The 21,461-nt window shown below is 44.9% G+C and overlaps 1 protein-coding gene across 2 annotated transcripts in view; it reads left to right on the forward strand.

The window, feature by feature from the left end:
* Positions 1 to 16,046, forward strand: part of LOC128328192 (cytochrome P450 4V2) — a 35,189-nt gene extending 19,143 nt beyond the window's left edge. For both annotated transcript variants that reach the window (XM_053257930.1, XM_053257931.1), the window contains 6 exons: positions 1,594 to 1,720; positions 2,429 to 2,623; positions 6,179 to 6,281; positions 6,932 to 7,066; positions 7,161 to 7,340; positions 13,164 to 16,046. In XM_053257930.1, the coding sequence (XP_053113905.1) occupies positions 1,594 to 1,720; positions 2,429 to 2,623; positions 6,179 to 6,281; positions 6,932 to 7,066; positions 7,161 to 7,340; positions 13,164 to 13,336 (913 nt within the window). In that variant the 3' untranslated portion in view covers positions 13,337 to 16,046. The remainder of the gene's footprint in view (positions 1 to 1,593; positions 1,721 to 2,428; positions 2,624 to 6,178; positions 6,282 to 6,931; positions 7,067 to 7,160; positions 7,341 to 13,163) is intronic.
* Positions 16,047 to 21,461: the final 5,415 nt, after the last annotated feature.

The raw sequence follows: 21,461 nt of genomic DNA on the forward strand, positions 1-21,461 counted from the left end.
CTAGACAACAAATGTCCCACTGGCTAGTGGAACTAATTATACTGACTTATAGATCACAGAACGTAGATCCTCCAGAAGCTATCAAGGCTCATGCCACTCGTGCCTATGCTTCGTCCACTGCACACTTATCTGGTATCACTTTTAAGGACGTTTGCAAAGCAACAATGTGGTCCACAGAGTTACCATTCATCAAACACTGTACCATAGACTTACGCTCAGTGGCTGAGGCCAGCTTCAGGAGAAGTGTTTATAGCAGGTGTTACAATGACTACTACTGCACCCTCCTCCAAAGGGAGCTAGCTAAAAACCTATTCTTATGGATCTCAACGGATCACGATCCAGATAAACAGGTTGCTCACCTGTAACTTATGATCTTAGAAAGTGCACTAGCTGCATTCCTTTCTTGAAAAGGTAGATCTGGCCACAGTTACCCACGCCTTAGTCACGTCATGGCTGGATTAGTGTAATGCACTCTACGTGGGGCTGCCCTTGAAGAATATTAGGAAACTTCAGCTAGTGCAAAATGCAGCAGCTAGGATTTAATCTGGAGTTGCCCCCTGGGATCACAGCTATGGACATCACACCCATTTTGAAAGAGCTGCACTGGCTGCTAGTTTGTTTCCAATTCAAGGTGCTGGTTTTGACCTTTAAAGCCTTTAATGGTTTGGGCCCGGGATACCTGAGGGACTGCCTGCTCCCAAGAGTTGCTGCCCGCTTGACAAGGTCATCTGAGGGGGCTCTGCTCTGGGAGCCGACAATGAGGGAGGCTCAGCTCTTGTTCATGCGGGACAGGGCCTTCTCTGTTGCTGCCCCCAGACTCTGGAATGCTCTGCCGGTGGCTATTCACTCCTTGGTCTCCATCACAGCTTTTAGAAAGCATGTGAAAATTTGGCTTTTTACCAAGGCTTTTGTGTGATTGTATCTACTGCTGCTTCTTTGTATGTTATATGGTTATTTTATGTGTATATTTTAATTTTGTTTTAGTTAGATCTCTGTTTTTATATTTTATCTTAATATTTGAATTGTGTAATTTTTATAGTCTTGTTTTAATTTTTGTATGTAAACCGCCTTGGGGTTGTTTTAATAAAAGGCGGAATACAAATTTAACAATTAAAAAAATAAAAAAAATTCCCAGCCACAGTGGCCAATCGCCAGAGATTATGAAAGTTGTAGGCCAACATCTGTAGGAGGGCCAAAGTTGAGTAGCCTTGGTGTTGACTGAACCCTCTGAGTGAAAGGTTGTTTAGATGGAGGCTTGCTTTACAAGATTCATCTCTTCTCCCCCACACCAATTGCATGACCTGAGTTTCCAAATGGTTCAGTGCTAAGACATTTGTGTGTAAACTGGGCTTGTGCATGCACTTGTGTGTGATTTCTCTCAGCATGCTATTTCCTCCATGCCCCTACTGAACATATGATCTGGAACTACGTGCAACTGTTTCACATAAACAGTGGCTGTATGTTAGTCTCTGCCCCTTTACACGGGACTCTTATTTTGCTCAGCCTAGTAGCAAAATGGTCAGGCTGCTCCCTCATCTTCTAGAACAAATGTGAAGAAAGAGATATAATGTAATGCTCTGTTTGTTACTCTAGAATGAGTGATCTGATTCATCATAGACAGAAGTCACCATGGCTTTGGCCTGACTTCATCTACCTTATGTTTCAAGAAGGAAGAGAGCATTACAGGAGTCTGAAGATACTTCATGGTTTTACTGACAATGTAAGGTGCTGTATTTTCCCTTTATGTAGCATTGCATAGACAGAAGTACCAAAATACTTCCACCAATACTTCCACTTCAACATTGCGTTTCTCCCACTTATCACTTGGAGCTTGAATGATATCATTTATTCACATCACATTTGTATCTCTCATTATCTCCAAGAGGTTCGAAGTGGGATACTTTAGATTTATCATTTTATCCTTGAAAAAGGATGTGAAAGATGATGACTGAATCCTCAGGCTGCCTAGTGAGCAACATGGCCAAGACAGAATTTGAACCAGATCCAAGTCCAATGCTGTAGTCATTATGTCTCATTGGCTCTGATACATTTATTGCTTCCACCACCAGAAGTGTGTCCTTATAACTAGGGGTTCTGGAGATCTGGAGTGCATTCAAGGATTTCTGCCTTCATAAAAGCCCCTTGCCTATCCCCCCCACCCTTTATAGTCAAATATTTTGGGGTCAATTGCTGAATTGGATATCTGATTTTCTTGGAGTTTTGCCCCCTTTCTCATGTTCATAGAGATGTAGAACTTGGATATTTTTAATGCCAGTTATCTTTTTTCTGTTTGCCCTAACAATGCATATTCTTAGGTCCAGGGTTCATCAGATATAGCTAATCACTTTATTACAGCACTATATAAAGCACACATGATTATGCAAACTAAGATACAAATGTTTTTGTTTTGTGTTTTTTAATGTCTAAGGTTATTGCAGAAAAAGCTTGTGAGCTAAAAAAACAACAGGAACAGCATAAACCTGATGCTGTCAGCAACGGTGAGCAAAGCAAGTTGAAAGTGAGGAGAGCCTTCCTTGATCTGCTTCTGAATGTTACAGACGAAGATGGGAAGAAGTTGAGCTATCTGGACATTCGAGAGGAAGTAGATACCTTTATGTTTGAGGTATAAATTACCCCTGCTAACTTGGCAAAGAGGCACCTTTTAACGTGGTCATTCTCTTTATTTAGCAGGGGGAGAGTAATTGGCCCTATTCCCCCCCACCCCGCCCCAGCATAGTACCTCCAGTGACTGTTGCTGGTGTCTGTCTTATGTTTCTTTTTAGATTGTGAGCCCTTTGGGGACAGGGATCTACCTTATTTGTTTGTTTGTTTGTTTGTTTGTTTGTTTGTTTGTTTATTATTTCTCTGTGTAAACCACCCTGAGCCATTTTGGGAGGGGCGCTATAGACATCGAATAAATAAATAATGCAGGACATAGAGAGTGGTGAAGTACAGTGGCTACAAATTAACGACTACTGGACTCCAAAATAGTCTCCTTAATGCAAATCACTTCTTCCACCCATATATATATGGCCATTATCTCCCATACTCAGTCCTGGTGGCATCTTGCCCTTCCTGCCACTTAGAACTGCTGCAGAGAGCCACATGTTTAGGAGGGGGGAGACTTGGCTTGGCAGCAGTGCACATGGAAAAGGAGCCAGGCACCAGTTCAGACGATTCGTTCCCACAATACAAGTATTTGGAGTATGTGTAGAGCCATGCAGATTGATGGGCCCCCCATGAGGTAAAGGGAGGTGCCAGGAGGGCCTCAGGAGGACATCTGAAGAAGACATCATGGCAAGCGCAGCCTTGGCACATCTCCTTTCTGATTGTGTGGGTCAGTAAGCTCTCATCCAAACGAGCCCCATGTATCTTAGGGGTCTGCAAATTGAACACAAACAATCAGTATGGCGAGGTCTGGGGTTCCATTAACTCTGAGAGAGTGTGAGTCCATATTAGGAACAGTAATAGTTCCACTCTGTTCTGTGCTAGTCAGACTTCGCTTGGAATACTGTGTCCAGTTCTGGGCCCTGAATTTCAAGAAGGTCATTGATGAACTGGAAGAGATTCAAAGGAGGGCAACAAAAATGGTGAGGTGTCTGGAAACCAAGTCCTGTGAGGGTGTTAGATATGTTTAACCAGGGGAAGAGAAGACTGAGGAGATTAAATAGCTGCCTTAAGTATCTGAAGGGCTGTCATATAGAAGAAGGAGCAAACTTTGACTTGGCATTTTAAGGTGCCGCATTTACTGGGTTTGTCTACTCCCCCAAATTAAAGATTTTATTCAGGCTACGATGACTGAATCCTCAGGCTGCCTAGTGAGCAACAATTACTTATTGATTGCATTTGTATTATTCCTTTTGTTAAGTGAGCTCAGGGTGATGTTTGTGAGGTTATCTCATTTTGTTCTTAGAATGATTCTGTGATGTAGCTTAGTGCAGGGTGCGGGGATGGAGAGGGCATGAGCAACCTTGCTCATGCCAAAACTTGATGTAAAGCTAAGTTTAAAATGGAAGCATCAGGACTGCAAGACCTTGCAATCTGTTACTGATAAGCCTGGTAGGCCACCAGAATGCCCTTCTCTTCTGATCCAAGTAACTTGGTTTAAATATATCGCTAGAAATGTCTGGCAACACAAACTTTGGATATGTATTTCATGTCAAGAATAATACATCTCAACCCTCCTCGCCCTTTCTTTGATATCATAAATATATATCTAAAGCTGCTCTTAGTTGCATAGTAATTGTGCGCTTACAATAGCTAACCAGTCTAGTAGTATATTCTTCTTGACAAGCAACAAGGGAAATAAATTTTTATTCGCATGTCTGTCAGTTAGTTAAAAAAATTGTGGATTTGAAGTAGATTATTAACTTGCTTTGAAGTTTATTTCGAAGGAAAAAAATTGTCAGGCTGGTACATGAAACCATCAGTATAGAAACCATCAGCAGGTGGCAATCAATATATTGTAGTACAACCGTAACTTCATTTACATAAAATGGTAACTCAAAAAGTCATTTTAAAATTAACTTAGCAATAGTGTGTTCTTTTGCCCTCTTGTGGTTATTGAAGGTACTAAGACTTCTGATAAAGTAGACCCTTGCTGGCAAAGAAGTTCAGCTCAGATTACAGAAAGTTAAAGAAAATTGGCTTTTTGTTGTAAATGTTCCAGCTCTGTTTGCACAGTTTTGTTTGTTCATCTTCAATAATTTTATTGCATATTGTTAGAATTTTGGGTCTTGGGCTTCAAATTGCACATATGTATGTTGCTGTTGTTATATCAATGTATTCTCCTCCAAATTTTTCTTCTTTCATATTCCACTCTTCCTATGCAGCTGTTTACAAGCACAAATGCTCCCTAGGAATCACTTCCTTATGTGAAAAAATATTGTGCATAGTCTAGCCAAAGTCAAGCCCTTTTATGCAGGGGTGGATTAAACTTTCTGTGCTTGGCTTGGAGATAGATAAAGTAGTAGGCATATTCAGTATTGTAGCAAGGCATTTTCAGACACAGGAGTGACTCTCAAATGTGCCTCTATGTCTTCAAATGGGAACTTGGGAAATGGCCAGGGCTGAAAACATCCCAGACACCTGGTTCCTGTTGTATCCTATCCAGTAATCTTTTGCAGTTTGTTTGTTTTGGACATTTGCCCTGTGGGGATCCTGAAGAGAGTGTGGGGGAGGAGTCTGAAAGGAAAAAGAAGGGAAAGGAGAAGGAATTGTTATTGAATGAAACTTAAGTTAAATCTATATTCTGAGTCTCTTCTCACAATTTGTGAGAAAGGCTCACTGACGGGTTGTGGGGAAGGTGGGTTATATCCACCTTCCCTGCAGTTGATCGGCTCCCTTTCCTTGGACAGGCAGATTGCCTAACCAGATGAGTAGCGGATCACCCAGACCCAACCAGGTAGGCAGGGGCTGAGGTAAATTTTCAGCACATTAATGAATTCATTAAAATTAATTATTAAAAATATTAATGAAAGCAAGTATTAGTTACCCACAGCATGAGGAGGGAAGAGGAGGCTCCTAGCAACTTTTCCTCTTCCTTTCCCCCCATGTACTTTCAATGTCTTCAAAGGTCAGTTTTGAAAGAGGGCTGACCCCCCCACCAGATCCATGGGGCAAGGCGGTATGTTGCACCTCACCTCAATCACTACAATACTTTGGGCCAGCAGTGGGGCCAGCAACAAAGTCCCCACGGGCCAGATCCGGCCCTTAGGCCTTATGTACAGGCCTGCCGTAGTGTGACAGCCACTGCTACAATCAGCCACGGCTGCCACACGATCCAGAAAACAGGGTTAAGAGAGTGCTCACTCCCTTAACCTTGTTTTCAAGGGTGGCTGCATTGGCGGGTTTGCTGCCCTCAATCGGGCCCGATCCCAGCAGTTCATACATGCTTGCCAAACCAGGCTGGTCTCCCTTAGCCTGGTTTGGCACTATTTCCTTGTGTGTATGAGGAAAGTAGCTATAAAACAGTCCCTCAGTATGCTCATGAAAGCTGAAGCATTTAGTCTTGTGTATGAGGCTAGCACCTGAAAATTCTGTAGTAGCTCTGACATAAATGATGCAAAGGATTTGAAATATAATGAAATATTATGGTGCTTGGAAAGCACCATAAACATGATTGCTGATTATCCTAATTTTGGGACAGAATTCTAGATTTTTAAATCTTTATCCTTAGGGTCATGATACTACTGCCGCTGCGATGAACTGGACTGTTTATTTGCTTGCATGTCATCCGGAAATCCAACGAAAAGTTCACAGTGAAGTGGATGAAATTTTTGGTGAGATTTCCCCCCTCTCCCCAGGACATGTAGGTATAAACTTGAGATCCTCTTCCCAGGACATGTAGGTATAAACTTTTCAGAAGGCTTTCCTGAAGGCAGAGGGTTAAACATAAGCTCTTTATGTTGTGGCCTTCACAACTTTAGTGTAGTCAGATATTTTGCCAATTAAAAAGTCAGTAATGTGTTGATAAGCAATTCATTGCTTTATTATCTTCTGCTTTGGAAGACACTTTGACTAAATGCTCAATTTACTTCTGCCCAGGCTAGTATCCCAAAAATAAACAGTCAGAGCGTGATGTAGTGGCTAGAGTGCTGGACTAGGTCTGGGGAGACCCGAGTTCAAATCCCCATTCAGCCATGAAACTAGCTGGGTGACTCTGGGCCAGTCACTTCTCTCTCAGCCTAACCTACTTCACAGGGTTTTTGTGAGGAAAAACCTAAGCATGAAGTACACCGCTCTGGGCTCCTTGTAGGAAGAGCAGGATATAAATTGTAAAAATAAAATAAATATAAAATAAATATTAACAGCCTAGATCTGCAATGCTCTCCCACCCATGCCCACTCTGCTTTAGATCTCTAAGTTTAGGATTTAGTTTTTGTTTGATATGGCAGGCATATTTATCTCGCTACCTCTGTTATCTTTTCAGATAACTCTGACCGTCCTGTCACAATGGATGATTTGAAGCAGCTACGATATCTGGATTGTGTTATTAAAGAAGCCCTTCGCCTTTTTCCTTCTGTTCCGTTCTTTGCCCGCACTTTCAATGAGGAATGCTATATTAGTATGTAGACCAAGCAAGTTGATGGGTTTCTCAGAGCTAATGGAGTTAGTGTCATGAGACACTGCTTTTATTAATACTAGTTCTTCTTTGGCAGGAGGATTTAAGATGCCAAAAGGAATGGATGCCATAATTGTGCCTTATGCACTGCACAGAGACCCTAATGTCTTCCCGGAGCCTGAAAAATTCATACCTGAGCGATTTTTCCCTGAGAACTCAGCTGGGAGGCACCCATATGCATATGTGCCTTTCTCTGCTGGACCCAGAAACTGCATTGGTAAGTACAAGTATTTTGTATTGCCACAGAACTTCAAAAGATCATATTTTTGGTTGGCATGTTAGAAATTTTAAAAGAAAACTTAGAGCAAAACATTGACACTCACACACATTTGAGTGGACATTTCAGTCCTTCCCTAGCAATCATAACATGTCCCTCAATTGTAGAGCGTCTGGCATGCCAAGAAAGTACCTTCCTTGCTTATGCTCAGCGAAGGGGAAAATGCACACTTTCCTATCAGAAGAGATGCTAAAATGATCACTCATGGATTTATGGACATACACAATGTTGTGTGAATGACCATATGTGTCTGGTCTTGAATCACATGAATGATCCCTGAGGAACCTCAAGCTTTCATGTTGCTTCCTCCTTTCTAGCTATAATCTTGAACTTCTGAGCCTTGTTTGCACCCGGATGCCCAATAAAGACAGGACAAGCATGTATGGATGAAACTAGGGCCACTTTATTAATAATACTTATCAGGATCTGCAACAAGCATAACAATATAACATTACCCAGAGTGCAGGCAATTCCACCCCCTCAAGGGTAAGGCCAGCCTCCTAAGAGGGCAAGCATTCCTTTACTGTTGGGCGAAACAGCTGGGTTTGGCATTTGCCAGCCGATAATTCAGCACGGCCCTGCCAGGCCACACAGTTACCTGTGTTAAGGAGATAGCTGTCCATGTCTCTCTCTCTCTCTCTCTCTCTCTCTCTCTCTCTCACACACACACACACACACACACACACACACACACACACACACACACACACATTCTCTCTCTCTCTCTCTCTCTCTCTCTCTCTCTCTCTCTCTCTCTCTCTCTCTCTCTCTCTCTGCAAGCCACAGGATTCTGAGTGGGTGAGTTGGATAGCGCCCCAAAAGTGGTCCATTCCCAGACACCACCCGAGATGCAAGACCCTGGGGGTTCTTCTGTGAGACCACCAATTTCCTAAAGGTGCCTTCGGCTGAACACCAGTTTAGATCTTAACCTCCAAAACCTGCGCTCACTTGCCACAAAAGGGTGCAAATCTCAATTTAGCCCCACTTTCTCCCCCAGCCTACTAACCACCTCACGAATGCCCTGCTGCAGATCCCGTAGAAAGATATTATTACCCTAATCTAAAAGGTGAACACCATCCTCCTTATATAAGTGTGACTTGCTATGACTAATGTCACCATGAGAGAAAGCCTCTGGTAGACAGGAGGGAAGTAAAATATGCCAGCTTTTTATACTCATGGTCCAAGGAGATGGGACAAATCTCATGGCTTCTGGGAGAGGACTGCTGGTCTTGTGGTAGCAAACATGACTTCTCCCCTTAGCTAAGCATGGTTCACCCTGGTTGCACATGAATGGGAGACTAGAAATGTGAGCACTATAAGAAATTCCCCTCTGGGGCTGGAGCCACTCTGGGAAGAGCAGAAGGTTCCAAGTTCCCTCGCTGGCATCATCGCCAAAATAGGGCTGAGAGAGAGTCCTGCCTGAAACCTTGGAGAAGCCACTGCCAGTCTGAAGACAATACTGAGCTAGATAGGCCAATAGTCTGACTCGGTGTATTTGGCAGATTCCTATGATAACCAACCCACCAAGCACCCGCATCATGCATCCTACTTCCCTGTTGACTCCCCTACGCACCCTGTCCATGGCACAAGGGTCGCCAGCCACATGCCAGCACCTCCTAGGAATAACTCAGGACCATATGATGATTAACTGGGGCCAATGGGCCAACATGATAAAGTCAGCAGCTGCCTACAAAATTAGGGCCTTACCCTTCAGCAATCCCAGGTCATTACTGTCCAGGTGAATGACCAAAACTTGTGGGAACAGGCGAGATCTGAAGTGCTGGAACAGCAAAGGTAGCAGCCGGCATCACACCATTCCACAACATACAAACCACTCGACCCGAGCAGAGGCAGCACAACACAACTGGGTCCCCCAATTGCTGGAGCATGGTGTCTGGCCCAAAATATGAAACTGTGCCTGCAGATCAAAACATGGACCAACCCCAGACAGCCAGTTACATCTGAAAAAGAAATGAGAGTTACATGGATGAACTATCTCTTAGACCCTTTGAAGGGCTGAACATAGCTTCGGTAAGCCAAAGAGTGCCAATGCCCAATCCTCTGAATAGAAGCTGGGGGCAAGTCCATTGCCGTGGAAGTCGCCCCAATCCTGAAAGAATGGGTCCCAAATGAGCCCACAGGCATGCCAGCCTCGAGCAATGCTGACTTTGTGATCATTCAAAATCGATATCCAGCCAGTGGACCACCATGAAAAGAGGGCCCAGGGAATCCCTGCGAACGGACAGATATGCTGTGATGGCCAAAATGTGGCAGAGCAGCACCAAGTTGAAAAGCAATACTCTTGCATCTCTGATCCATCTTGGAGATGCAAAAGTGGATCCCTAACTGAGAAACCTGAACACCAGCCCTATCTAATGCCCTGCCTGAAACATCTCTTGTGGAGGAAACCACTGGCTTGCTGATGCTCAGGGCCTCCCAAAAGGCTACCAATGCTGCTAATTGAAAAAGCAGGGTTTCATAACTGGAAGAACAGAGCGTCCGAAAATTACCTACAACTTGTGCTAAAATCCCAGAGGAAAGAGGGGACATGCTATTCCGGGCCCGCGGCTAGCCCCTTACCCAGCCCTCAAGCAAACACAGCAGGTTCGGAATCTGGATAGGGCTAGGTCCTATCCAGATAGGGATAGGAATCTGGATAGGGCTAGGTCCTTGGCCACAGGACTTGTGATTAGCCTGCTGGCCCTGGGTGACTCCTCGATCCCAACCATTTCTGTTGCAGCTGCTGAAAGGGTGCAGTCCACCAAACAGGTGTGTCTGAAACGGCACTGCCAGTGCAAGCAGGCTCTGGAGGAGCCATACTCACAATAAAGCAGGTGGGGTTGAACTCCCTGTCTGTCCCCACCTCCTCTGGGCTGTGGTGCCAGTGATTTAGTGATCAAGTGGATGCTGTCAGAGTAGTTGCCCTGCACAGGCCACGATGGGCACATAATTTGGAGCCACATCTGGGGGTGGTACTTGTCCCAAGGAAGGGTGGGGTTAAGGGATGATCTCGTGCAGAATGACTCATCATACCGCACCCAAGCAGGCCACTAAATTGGGAGTAGGCATGATGAATAATATCCATATACTTCACCATCAAGGCAGCCCTACCCAGTTGCTTTTATAGTACAACCCCCATATAGATCATATACCCAACAAATCAATTGGCCAAGTTGTGATTGACCTGTCTCTTCTTGATCTTCTCCAAGTCCCTACTATTTTTATTCTTTAACTTGGTCTCCCAGAGCAAAAGAGAAAACATTTCTACAAAGTCATTACACCATATCTTCTCCTTTGTTGCCGGGAGTAAGTGATTGCCCATAGCAAAGAGGTTTCCCCATAAGGAAAGTACAGTCTGGGAACAGAAGCCCCAGATCCCCCATACGCACTAGCACCTATGCTGGACAAAGCACTCTCTCGAGCCCCTTTTTCACCTCCCCTGGACTGTCCAGCCAAGTGCTGCTTCCATGATTTAAGCAAACTCTGGGTGTTTCCTGCCTCAGCAGTAGATACACTAGATAACCCAGCCTCAGCACATGGCACCACCAGCGGCTGTGCCACAGGCATTCCAGCCCAATTTGAATGTGCGTACCCCTGAAAACCCCACACCCCACTGCATGTGGCCACCATGGTGAAAAGGCAGGTCATTGCGGGTACACCCCACCCTCCCAGACTGGTATCTGCATCCGGTGCGTTCAGCTGCAGGGATTCCACAGGATCCACAGGTGGGTCATGAGGTACAACCCGATTGTCAGGTGCCTCCAACGCAGCGAGCTGGGCCTGCAACTCCTGGAAAAGAGCAGCCTTGTGTTTATAAACAGCTTCTTTCCCACGCTTCTTACCCTGCTTCATCCTAGAATGTTTTCTCCCATTTGACCCCAAACCCTTCTGTTTTTTCAATGCCTGGGTCATCGACAGCATGGCAGCCAATGCCAACTGCCCCTCATTCTCGGAAGATGAAGATGGCTTGGGGGCCCTAGGCCGCTGCCTCTTTGGCACAGGGGCCTTTCCTTTTCCTTTTCCTTTCCCGTTCTTATTTGGACTCTTCTTAGGCATCATAGCCCAATGACCACCGCAGTAGGCACACACCCCAGAAACTGCTGCCAGGCCAATCAATAATAGGCTGAGCAACAATGCCCAGCAAAACCCAACAGGTGGCAGACAGGACCCCCTATAACCTGCCCAGAGACAATGCCCAGCAAAACCCAACAGGTGGCAGACAGGGCTCCTTACAATGAGCCCGGAGACAAGAACACAAGGCCTACCCTCCTGCCCAATGCAGTCACCCTAAAGAAAGTGGCATACAGGGCCCCTAACAACCCAAAACATGGAAAAAACAGGGGGGAGTGGGCTATCTCAGTCCCAACTGCTCAGATCCACCCCCAGCCCTTGAGCCAGCACAACCCACTGACAAATCATCTCCCTATGATCGAACTAGGGCACCTTAATAAATAGGGCAGATAAGACCCAGGGTGTGTGTGTATGTAGAAAAACAGGCAGCTTACTGGCCTAAGGGCCCAGGAATCTAGCCAATCCACCTGCTGATTGTCCCCCCAAATGCTGCCTCTGTGCCCGGCTGAACAGCCAGCAAACGGAAGCCCCGCAGCACAAATGCTCCCAGCCGTCCCTGTACGGTTCTCTCTCTGCTCTCAGAGGCAACACAGCCACATACTCCCCACTCCTACGGCCAAGCTGCCCAAACACCGCCACAAAGCTCCATCTCTGCTGACCCCACACTGAAAGAAACCCCCAGGCCAAGCAGAGCAGCTCTCCCAGCGAACAACTCAGCTGCTACTCAGAGCTAGACTGAGCTGGTAGCCGATGCGCCACCTCTCACAACAGTGCACTGGCTGATTGACAGGAAGCACCACATACCCCAGAGAGGCAGGCTACATGCAAGACCTGTCTCCCAAAGGGCCGGGTGCAAAGTCTGCCCTCTCCCCCAGCCCAACGGGCATTGGGATTGAGCGGGGTGTGGCAAAACCATAGTTGGCTAGTTTGTCCAAATGAGCAAACTATGGTTTGTGCTTGCCTGGAAACCAGTGTTTGATCCTGGTTTTTGATCCTGGTTTGCAGACCATAATCCATCAATTTGGCCAGGCTGAGAAGTTGTGGTTTGCTGCTAACAAATATCCAAGTCTCACAAAAGGGAAGGAGGAGGGGGACAATATACAAAGCCAATCTTTCACATCAATCTATGGTTTGGCATATGTCTGAATAGGTTCATTATCAATCATTGCATGCAGTCCATGCTGAATCTAATTTTATCTATCTATCTATCTGTCTATCCATCCACTAAGGACGTACGTGGCAAGCCCCATCCCCGCAGCAGCCAATGAAAATGCGAGGGCGGGGCTTCACATGTACATCCTTGGACCGAAGCAGTGGAGGTGGCGGCAAAAGCTCCCTCTGTGGGCCTGCCTGGGTGGCTTAAGGCGTGACAGGGGGCCAAATCGGCCAGTAAGGGGGAGGTAGAGAGAGCCACATGGTGGCAGAGATGCAGCCCATGAGGCATGGAAGAGGGATGACTAAGGTGGGAGTGGTGGCGGAGGCAGTGATATCTCCTTCCTTGAGCCCTCCTGCCACCCAAATGACAGGCCCATTTCAGGGCTTTCTGTGTGCATGCAGAGTGGGAGCTGAATTGGTGGGGGTGGGGTGAGAGACAGGGAGAACTAGCGTGCTGATGCTCTGTGCCAGGCCAGCTAGTAATAATAATTGCTGTAGGGAAAATTGTAACTGCCATTGGTTTCAATTCATATGCAGGTCAGCGCTTTGCACAGATAGAAGAAAAGACGATTCTAGCCATTATCCTGCGGCACTTTTGGTTTGAAACCAAGCAAAGACGCGAAGAGCTTGTCCCTGTAGGAGAACTGATTCTTCGTCCGCAAAAAGGCATCTGGATTCAGTTGAAAAGCAGACCACCTTCTGTCTCCTAAAATAAGAAACCTCAGGAAGATTCCCTCAGCAAGCACATTTGAGAGCACTTTCTTCCTCAATAAAAGCTCTGTAGTTTTCATAGAAGGCACTTCAGACTACCCAAACCTACTATTTTTTAAAAAACTAAAATAATTAAAAATACTACGACAACTGAAAGGCAAATATTGATGCTTGTTCAGGTGCTGGAATGTTCAGAATGACTTGGAATTCTTAATTTCTATTCATAAACTGAAGTGACTGCTTTTTCTCATCCTGCAGGAAATTGTAAATTCATCTTTAAAAAAAGAAGTCACATCTGTATTTATGCATGAGAATATCAAATTGCACACCTGCACATACAAAGATAATCTACATATCATATCATTATAATTTTAATTAAGAATACAAAGCGGCAATCCTAAACACTTCCTATGGAGGAAGGCCCATTGAAGATAGTGGGATTTGCTTCAGAGTAAAAATGCATGTGGTTGTGCTGTCAAAGTATGTGTGATATCTGGCCTGTGTTTCATAACCATACATATGGTTGCAAGGAGTGAACTGCTGCTGCCTGCCCTTTGAACCAATTTTGAAATGAACCAACCTTTGAACCAACTCTTTGAAAAACAAAAAGGCCCTTGGCAAAATTTGACCTGCAGCTCCGAACCTTTGGGAAGATAGTCTGATACTGGAATGTAGTCAAATGCATCTGGCTAGATCCCAATGAAATTTGGAGGGGGAAAGGTACAGAAAATTAATGACATAACATTTTTTCATGAGCAATACGTATAATAGAGGTTTTGCATAAGTGAGTTTCAGCTATTTATATTATAAAATGTTTTACATGTTAGAGGAAAGGCTGTTCTTATATAAAATTGAATGTCTGTTTTAAATCCACACACACAGCCTCACTGGATGTGTTAATAAGTGGAAGGAACATAGGTTTTGATGTGAAGGTTGATAAAGTACACACAAATTATTCTTTAATTCTAGAGGCCTAGCAATTTAGTCTGTTGTAGCAAAAATAACAGTTGGTAACATACTGACTAATGTTGCATATGCGGAAGAACATTTTGCACACTAAAAGTGGGGAGGGGTGATATTTGTCAGTTCCCCTTCCCTCTGTGATTGATTGACTGATTGATTAAATGCCATCAAGCTGGTGTTGACTCTTAGCGACCACATAGATAGGTTCTCTCCAGGATGATCTCTCTTTAATTTGGCCTTTAAGGTCTCTCAGTGGTGCATTCATTGCTGTCATAAGTTGGGTCTTCACATAATGTGTCCAAAGTATGATAGTTTGAGCCTTGAGTGACAATTCTGTATTGATTTGTTCTATGATCCATTTGTTTGTTTTCCTGGCTGTCCATGGTATCCTCAGAAGTCTTCTCCAGCACCAAAGTTCAAAACCGTCAATTCTTTTTCTATATTGCTTCTTCAATGTCCAGCTTTCACATCCATAGAGTGTCATGGGAAAAACTATTGTCCAAACGATTCTAGCCTTTGTAGGTATAGACACATCACGGCATCTAAATATCCTTTCCAAGGCCTTCATTGAAATCCTACCAACTGCTAGTCTGTGGCCTGTTTCTTGACTGCTGGATCCTTTGCTGTTGATGCTTGAGCCTAAAAGGCAGAAGCTATCTACCACTTTAATGTCTTCATTATCAATTCTGAGGCTGGTTGCTGTACCCATTCTCATTAGTTTAGTCTTCTTTACATTTAGTTGTAGTCCCATTTTTTCACTGTGCTCCTTGACTTTCATTACTAGAGCTTGCAGACCGTCCGCATTCTCAGCTATCAGAGTGGTGTCATCAGCATAGCGCAGGTTACTGATGTTTCTTCCTCCAACTTTAAAACCACGCTCATCTTCTTCCAGTCTAGCTTCTTTCAGTTTATGTTCAGCATATAAGTTGAATAAATAAGGAGAAAGTATACAGCTTTGTCATACTCCTTTGCCAATCTGGACCCAGTCTGTTTCACATGTTCTGTCTGGACTGTGGCTTCCTGTCCTGTGTATAGCTTTCATTTCCTGGCCTTCAATTTCATGGGATGACTCCTGGTTCTAGTGTTGTGAGAGAGGGAAGGAGAGAGAGAGAGAATGAGAGAGAGTGAGTATAAAATATTATATTCTGAGATTGTAGAACTGGAAAAGATGCAGAAGAGGGCAACCAAGATTATAAGAGGCCTGGAGCACCTTCCTTATGAGGCTAGGTTACAGTATCTGGGGCTTTTTAGTTTGGAAAAGAGGTGACTATGATAGAGGTGTATAAGGGGAGAGATGATAGAGGAGACACATGATAGAGGTGTATAAAATTATGCATGGAGTAGAGAGAGTGGACAGAGAAATTTGTCTTCCTCTCTCACAACACTAGAACCAGGGTGTCATCCTATGAAACTGAAGGCCAGAAATTTAGAACCAACAAAAGGAAGTACTTTTTCACACAGCACATAATTAATCTATGGACTTCTCTGCCATGGGATGTGGTGATGGCCACTAGCTTGGATGGCTTAGACAAATTCATGGAGGAGAGGTCTATGTATAGTTTACATCTAGCTACCCAACAAAAGCTATTCCAAGTGGCATCTATGTGACAACTGTAAGATACATCTCAGGCTCTTATATTACTTCTAGCAGTGCACAAGAACCCTGTATTTCAATGTATGCATGATAAATGTTGACATATAATATCATTAAAAAGTTGAAGTCATACTTCATCCAATTGTACCAATGATACAGATAAGCTTGGTTTTTAAAAAAATAAATGCTAGCTTGTGTGGCTATGCATTGGAATATCCCACGGAAATGAATATGTAGGACTGCTCCCCCCATGTCATGGGGAAACATCTATTCATGCCACAGCTCTTCCCATGCAGTTCTGCTTCTGTTCATTTCCAGCACGGGGAGCCCTCTTTTACCAGAACTGAGGCTGTGCAAGTCCCGCTAGGAAGTCACACAAGTGCAGCTAGGAGTTGTATTTCCACCCAGAGCTACTTCTCCCAGCTTCTGGCCCTCCACAAGAGCCTACACGGTTTTGATTCTTGTAAAAGAGACTTCCCGCCAATGCCAGAAATGTGTGGAACTGCATGGGGAGGGCCCTGGTGTGAGGGGACACCTCCCCTTGGCACCAGGCTGGGGGGTTAGAACATAAGAACAGTTCTGATGGATCAGGCACAAGGCCCATCTAGTCCAGCATCCTGTTTCACACAGTGGCCCACCAGATGCCACTGGGAGCCTATAGGAAGGAGTTGAAGGCATGCCCTCTCTCTTGCTGTTACTCCCCTGCAACTGGTATTCTATGAATTCATCAGCATTGCATGTTTTGATGCACAGCCCTAGCAAGTGCTCATATTCAGTTCAGCCCCTACAGATTAACAGCCCATTGGAAGATGTGCTCACTTGGGAAGTTCGAAAGGCTAGATCAAGGATGTACATAGACCAGATTTAGGCCTGGATCCAGAGCCAGATTTGTAGGTCCTAGGTCTTCTCATAATAACAGCCCTCCAAGACAGATGTATAGGCAAATATATGTGCAATGTATAGGTCCACCAATATGTTCCATAATATGTCTAATGTGTCAGAATAGGCATACACAGGGCTGGATTACCTATTTCCTCATAAGAAGGTGAATTGTGGAGTGGTGAGGCGAATTTTTCTTACAAGTTTGTGCTGTTACAATTTTGGCTTATGCTTGTTGGTATCTTCTTGTACGGCTTGGAGAACCATTTTTTAAAAATTAAAAATCATGCACAAATGAGGAAAGAACACACAAATGAAGTGTGTCACCCATCCTTTGCCGGGTGTGGAGTGAATCAGCATGTGCAGGGCCTCCTTAACATTTCATATGATTATAGAATCACTGACTGATGACATACTGTGTAAATAGTGTGAGTGAGAGCTTGTTTGGTCATGTCCAACCAGCTTGGACATATAGTGCATTTGTAAGGGAAAAAGTTAAAAGCACAACACATGCCCCTTGCTTCACAGTTCTCACTCAGACCTTCTGGATTGCAAACCAACTTGAGCTTAGCAGCCTGCCAGCCTACACTGGAGAGCTTCAGGGATGCCAGCAGATGGTCCTCTGGAAGCCCCACCCACCTGTCAAACAGCTGATAGTCAGGTGAGAGGAGCTGTAGCCAACAGCCTGCCCCAGCATGCAGGAGGAGCCTTTCAATAGCAAGCCAGCCTTCAGATCCTGGCCAGCCCCATGCTGCTGGCACACAGGGTGCAGAGGAGGCATCTCAGAGCCCTCGCCAGCTGCAGTGCAGGGAGGCAGGTGCAGGGCCTGCAGGTGCACAGGGCTGGGGGCAATTGCCCTGGTCATCCCACCCTAAGGATGACCCTGGCTTCAAGTGTGTGTGTGTTTGTGTGAATCACTTTCTCTCAAAACAGTCCCAAAGGAACACACACAAATGAAGGTTTTCAAATTGGGGTGGGATCTCTATCTCACACATGTGTGCACACACCAAGTTCATACAGGTGGGAAAGAGAAAAACACACAGTGACATCTAAGTGAGAGGAAGAAATTGCACACAAAAATTGTATTTGTAGACCCTTGGGAGCTTGGTTGGCCCTAGGCACTGTGCCTGTTGTGCCTGATGGAAAATTCTGCCCTGCCTGGATCAGCATTTCCCAGCCCTGCAGTGACCTAACAAATTTTAATCAAGCCATGGTAACGATATTTTACAGTTTCACATGCAATTAAGGCAGATGAGTATAAATGCATATTTCATATAAATGTTACTGTATTGTATTCCATGCAGATTCTGGAAAGGGAAAAGACCATTTTTGTACTGTCTTGAGTATTATTCAGGAAGCATATTCATGTCTCAGCCCTGCCTCCAACTTATGACATCATACAGTCTGTGTCTAGGTGCCACTTATCTGTGAAGCCCTTCTGGATAATGGCCAACTTTGGGTCGGTACCAATGTTACAGTCCCCTGCAAACCCTATTCAGAAGGATGCATGGAGAGTGCACCCATTGGGATGTTCTCTGTGGTTGTCCCAGCGTGTCCTTTTATTGCATGGCGGGGGGGGGGCTGTTAACTGAAATGGCCCATATACACATGTTCAAGAGAGGTTATCACTTCAGCACCTTTGGAGCAACCAGCAACAATGAAGTGAGAGCAGCCAGCAGGAAGAGCTGGAGCTGTAAACAGCTACGAGGGGTGTGCACAAATTGCTTCCAGCAGTTCAGTTAGAGTTCAAGCTGAACTCAGACTGGACCACCAGCCCATGAGCTGGTTTGAGTTGAACTGGCCCCTGGTGGAACTGGTTCAGAACCAATTTGGTGGTTTGAGGGAGCATGCTTGTAAAGGGGAATGTGCGGAGGCCAGAACTGGGCCATGCTGAAATGCCAGGCTCGATCTAGAGAGTTCAGAGGAACTGTGCCACCTTTGCGCTGCTGCCAGATACGAGTACAGGTGCCCTCTCACCGCCCCTTTTAGGGGCTTTTTAAAGAAAGGTAGGCAGGGTCCCCTCCTTGCTTTTAAAGGGGAATCATCACCCAATTCCCCGTTACAAGCCTGCCCGCTTGAACTGCCGAATCGGTTCAGAACGGGTACGTTAGAACTGGGGCCGGTTCAGCTCAGGCTGGCACCCCCTTTTTTGGGTCCAGTTCAGTTCAAGCCCAAACTGGTCCAACCAGGCTGGTTCTATTCAAAACAGATTCAAATAGAACTGGTTCTGCACACCCTTAATAGCTACCAGGCAGGTATGCTGAAGAAGAATCTAGCACAGGAGGAAAGGGGTGGTGTCTGGGTGGTGAGGGTTGGGTGACATCAGTGCTGTCTCCAGGTACATTGAAGCACATTGCCACCACCTCTAGCGGTGAAACGCAAAGAGTCAGCCCTGCTTGGGGCTCCCTAATTGACATGAAACTCCCAGACCAAATCACCAAAGACCAAAGAGAGAAACATGCTGTTTTCACAGGTATGTTCCAGTCCTTGCACAGACTATCAGAAAAATTGGAGATTCTGGGGAAAGGTTAATAATTCCTGGAAAATGTGGGTAAACTCATTTCAAATGCATGGGGAATGGTACCTTCCAACAAACTTTGGCAGTTTTCTCAAGTACTTTTCGAGAAAGAAAGTGTGGGTTTCACAGAACTATGAAGAAATGAACCAGCTACTGTATGATTTTTTAGTTCTCTGCATTTCAATCCATGTTGGATTCCCATGAACACTGGGACACAAAAAACCAAAAAATATTGCAATACTGTTACAACCCCAAAACAAAGGATCTCTTCTGCTCATCAACTGGTGATGAATGAAGGGAGAGTACATAGTCATCTTGTGGTACAAGTGGAATGCTTGCAAGATACAAGCCTTTTTACTAGTATTATATAAGACTAGCTTAACTCGCACAGAGCATCTGCGCACTAGTACTTGATTGCACCCCTCATCCCCTGCCACAACCCCCCTGACCTCAGAGATCTCTCCACCCTCATCTTTGGAGTCACTAAGAGGAGGGCCTGAAGGAATTTCCCTGTTTCCTGGAGGATTCCCTGGTTGCTGGTAAGTCTGATCTTTTATTAGCTTGCTTGTTTGATGGGAGGGGGGATGCAATCCCTGCTTCCTCCTTTCTGTCCCTCTTTCTGTCTTTTGCATCTGCCTTTTGCCCTTCCTTTTCTGCTTCTGCCTTCTCTTCCCTGCCCCACCCCAATTTTTTCCTGTTTTCTACTTTTGCCCCTGCTTTTCTGCTCCCCACCTTGTTTTCCTCCAAGGTGGCAGGCTTGGGTGAATACTGAAGCCCGCTGGCATGGAGGAAAGTGGAGAAGGTAGGCTCTGGACTTGGTGACCAGGTTCTCCCCTACCCCCCCCCCCTTTACTGGCAATATGAATGCATTATTCAGTTAAACATGGGGACTCCTGTGGGGAAATGCAGATCTTCAAAACTGAAGTAGAAAAAGATGTCTTTTGTGTGGCTAACCTGACCTTTTAAGAACATTGGATAGAACACTATAAAATGAGACTGTTACGTGTGATAAGAAAACGGCAAGTTGCTAAATTTTGGCAACTTTGCTAAATTCTTTTTTCTGTCCTTGATGCTGTGAGTGGAGGACAAAGGAAAAGGAGGAGGAGTTGCTCTGTGAAAACTGGAGATAGTAAATTATTCCTGTTTCACTGTGACTTTAAGATGGCTTCTCTTTTATTTAGGTCTCCTCAATACCAGCTCCACAAAAGAAATTCCATTTGTGGTAAGCTACCTAATGGCACAGCGGGAAATGACTTGCCTAGCAAGCATGAAGTTGCCGGTTTGAATCCCCGCTGGTACCTATATCGGGCAGCAGTGATATAGAAAGATGCTGAAAGGCATCATCCCCTACTGCGCGGGAGGAGGCAATGGTAACCCCCCCACCCCCGTATTCTACCAAAGACAACCACAGGGCTCTGTGGTCTCCAGCAGTGGACTTTGACTCGACGGCACACTTTACCCTAGCAGTCCACGTCTTAGCACTTGTTACCACGTTTCTTTATCCTGGTTCAAAATGTCTTAAACCATGGGAATACCACTTTACATGAACAGCTTACTGTGCAGAACTGTGTCCATACTGGTTGCTCCCTCAACAGTGGCCACATTACATTGTAACTTAAGAACTGGGCCTAAATTACGAATACAAATTCGGGTCAATACTAGACTGTCCAATCGTCTGGAAGATGCCATGCTCATTTGCACCTGGACAAGCTACACTACAGAATTTGTTATAAGTAAGTAGATTTAAATAGATTTAGAAGTAAATATTGGCCAAACCATAATAATAATTGGACATATTCCTTTTGGTAATGTACATAGTTTGCAACAGAATGTGAGATAGACAGTATTAAACATTTGTGTGCACTTTGATTTTTCCCTTTATGCAGTTCCCATATTGAGCAGTAGAGGGTTTAACTGGTATAAATTGAGAAACAGGTGTTGTTTTTTTCCTTTTAGAAAGACAGAGCTATGTGTCAATGCAGCTCTGTTAACTTAGGCCAATTGTATCTCTTTTTCCAAAGGCAGAAACAATATTGACAGTACAAGCTTTGCTCAAAAGTAAATATCACAGGCAGATAAACATTGGCACAAATGCCATTACTTAGCCAGATTGGCAGGAGTCTGTTTTTTCTTTCTTTTTAGGACTCCTCAACCCCTCCCCCCCTCCTCG

The sequence above is a fragment of the Hemicordylus capensis genome, chromosome 5 (genome assembly GCF_027244095.1).
Source record: "Hemicordylus capensis ecotype Gifberg chromosome 5, rHemCap1.1.pri, whole genome shotgun sequence".
NCBI classification, from domain to species: domain Eukaryota; kingdom Metazoa; phylum Chordata; class Lepidosauria; order Squamata; family Cordylidae; genus Hemicordylus; species Hemicordylus capensis.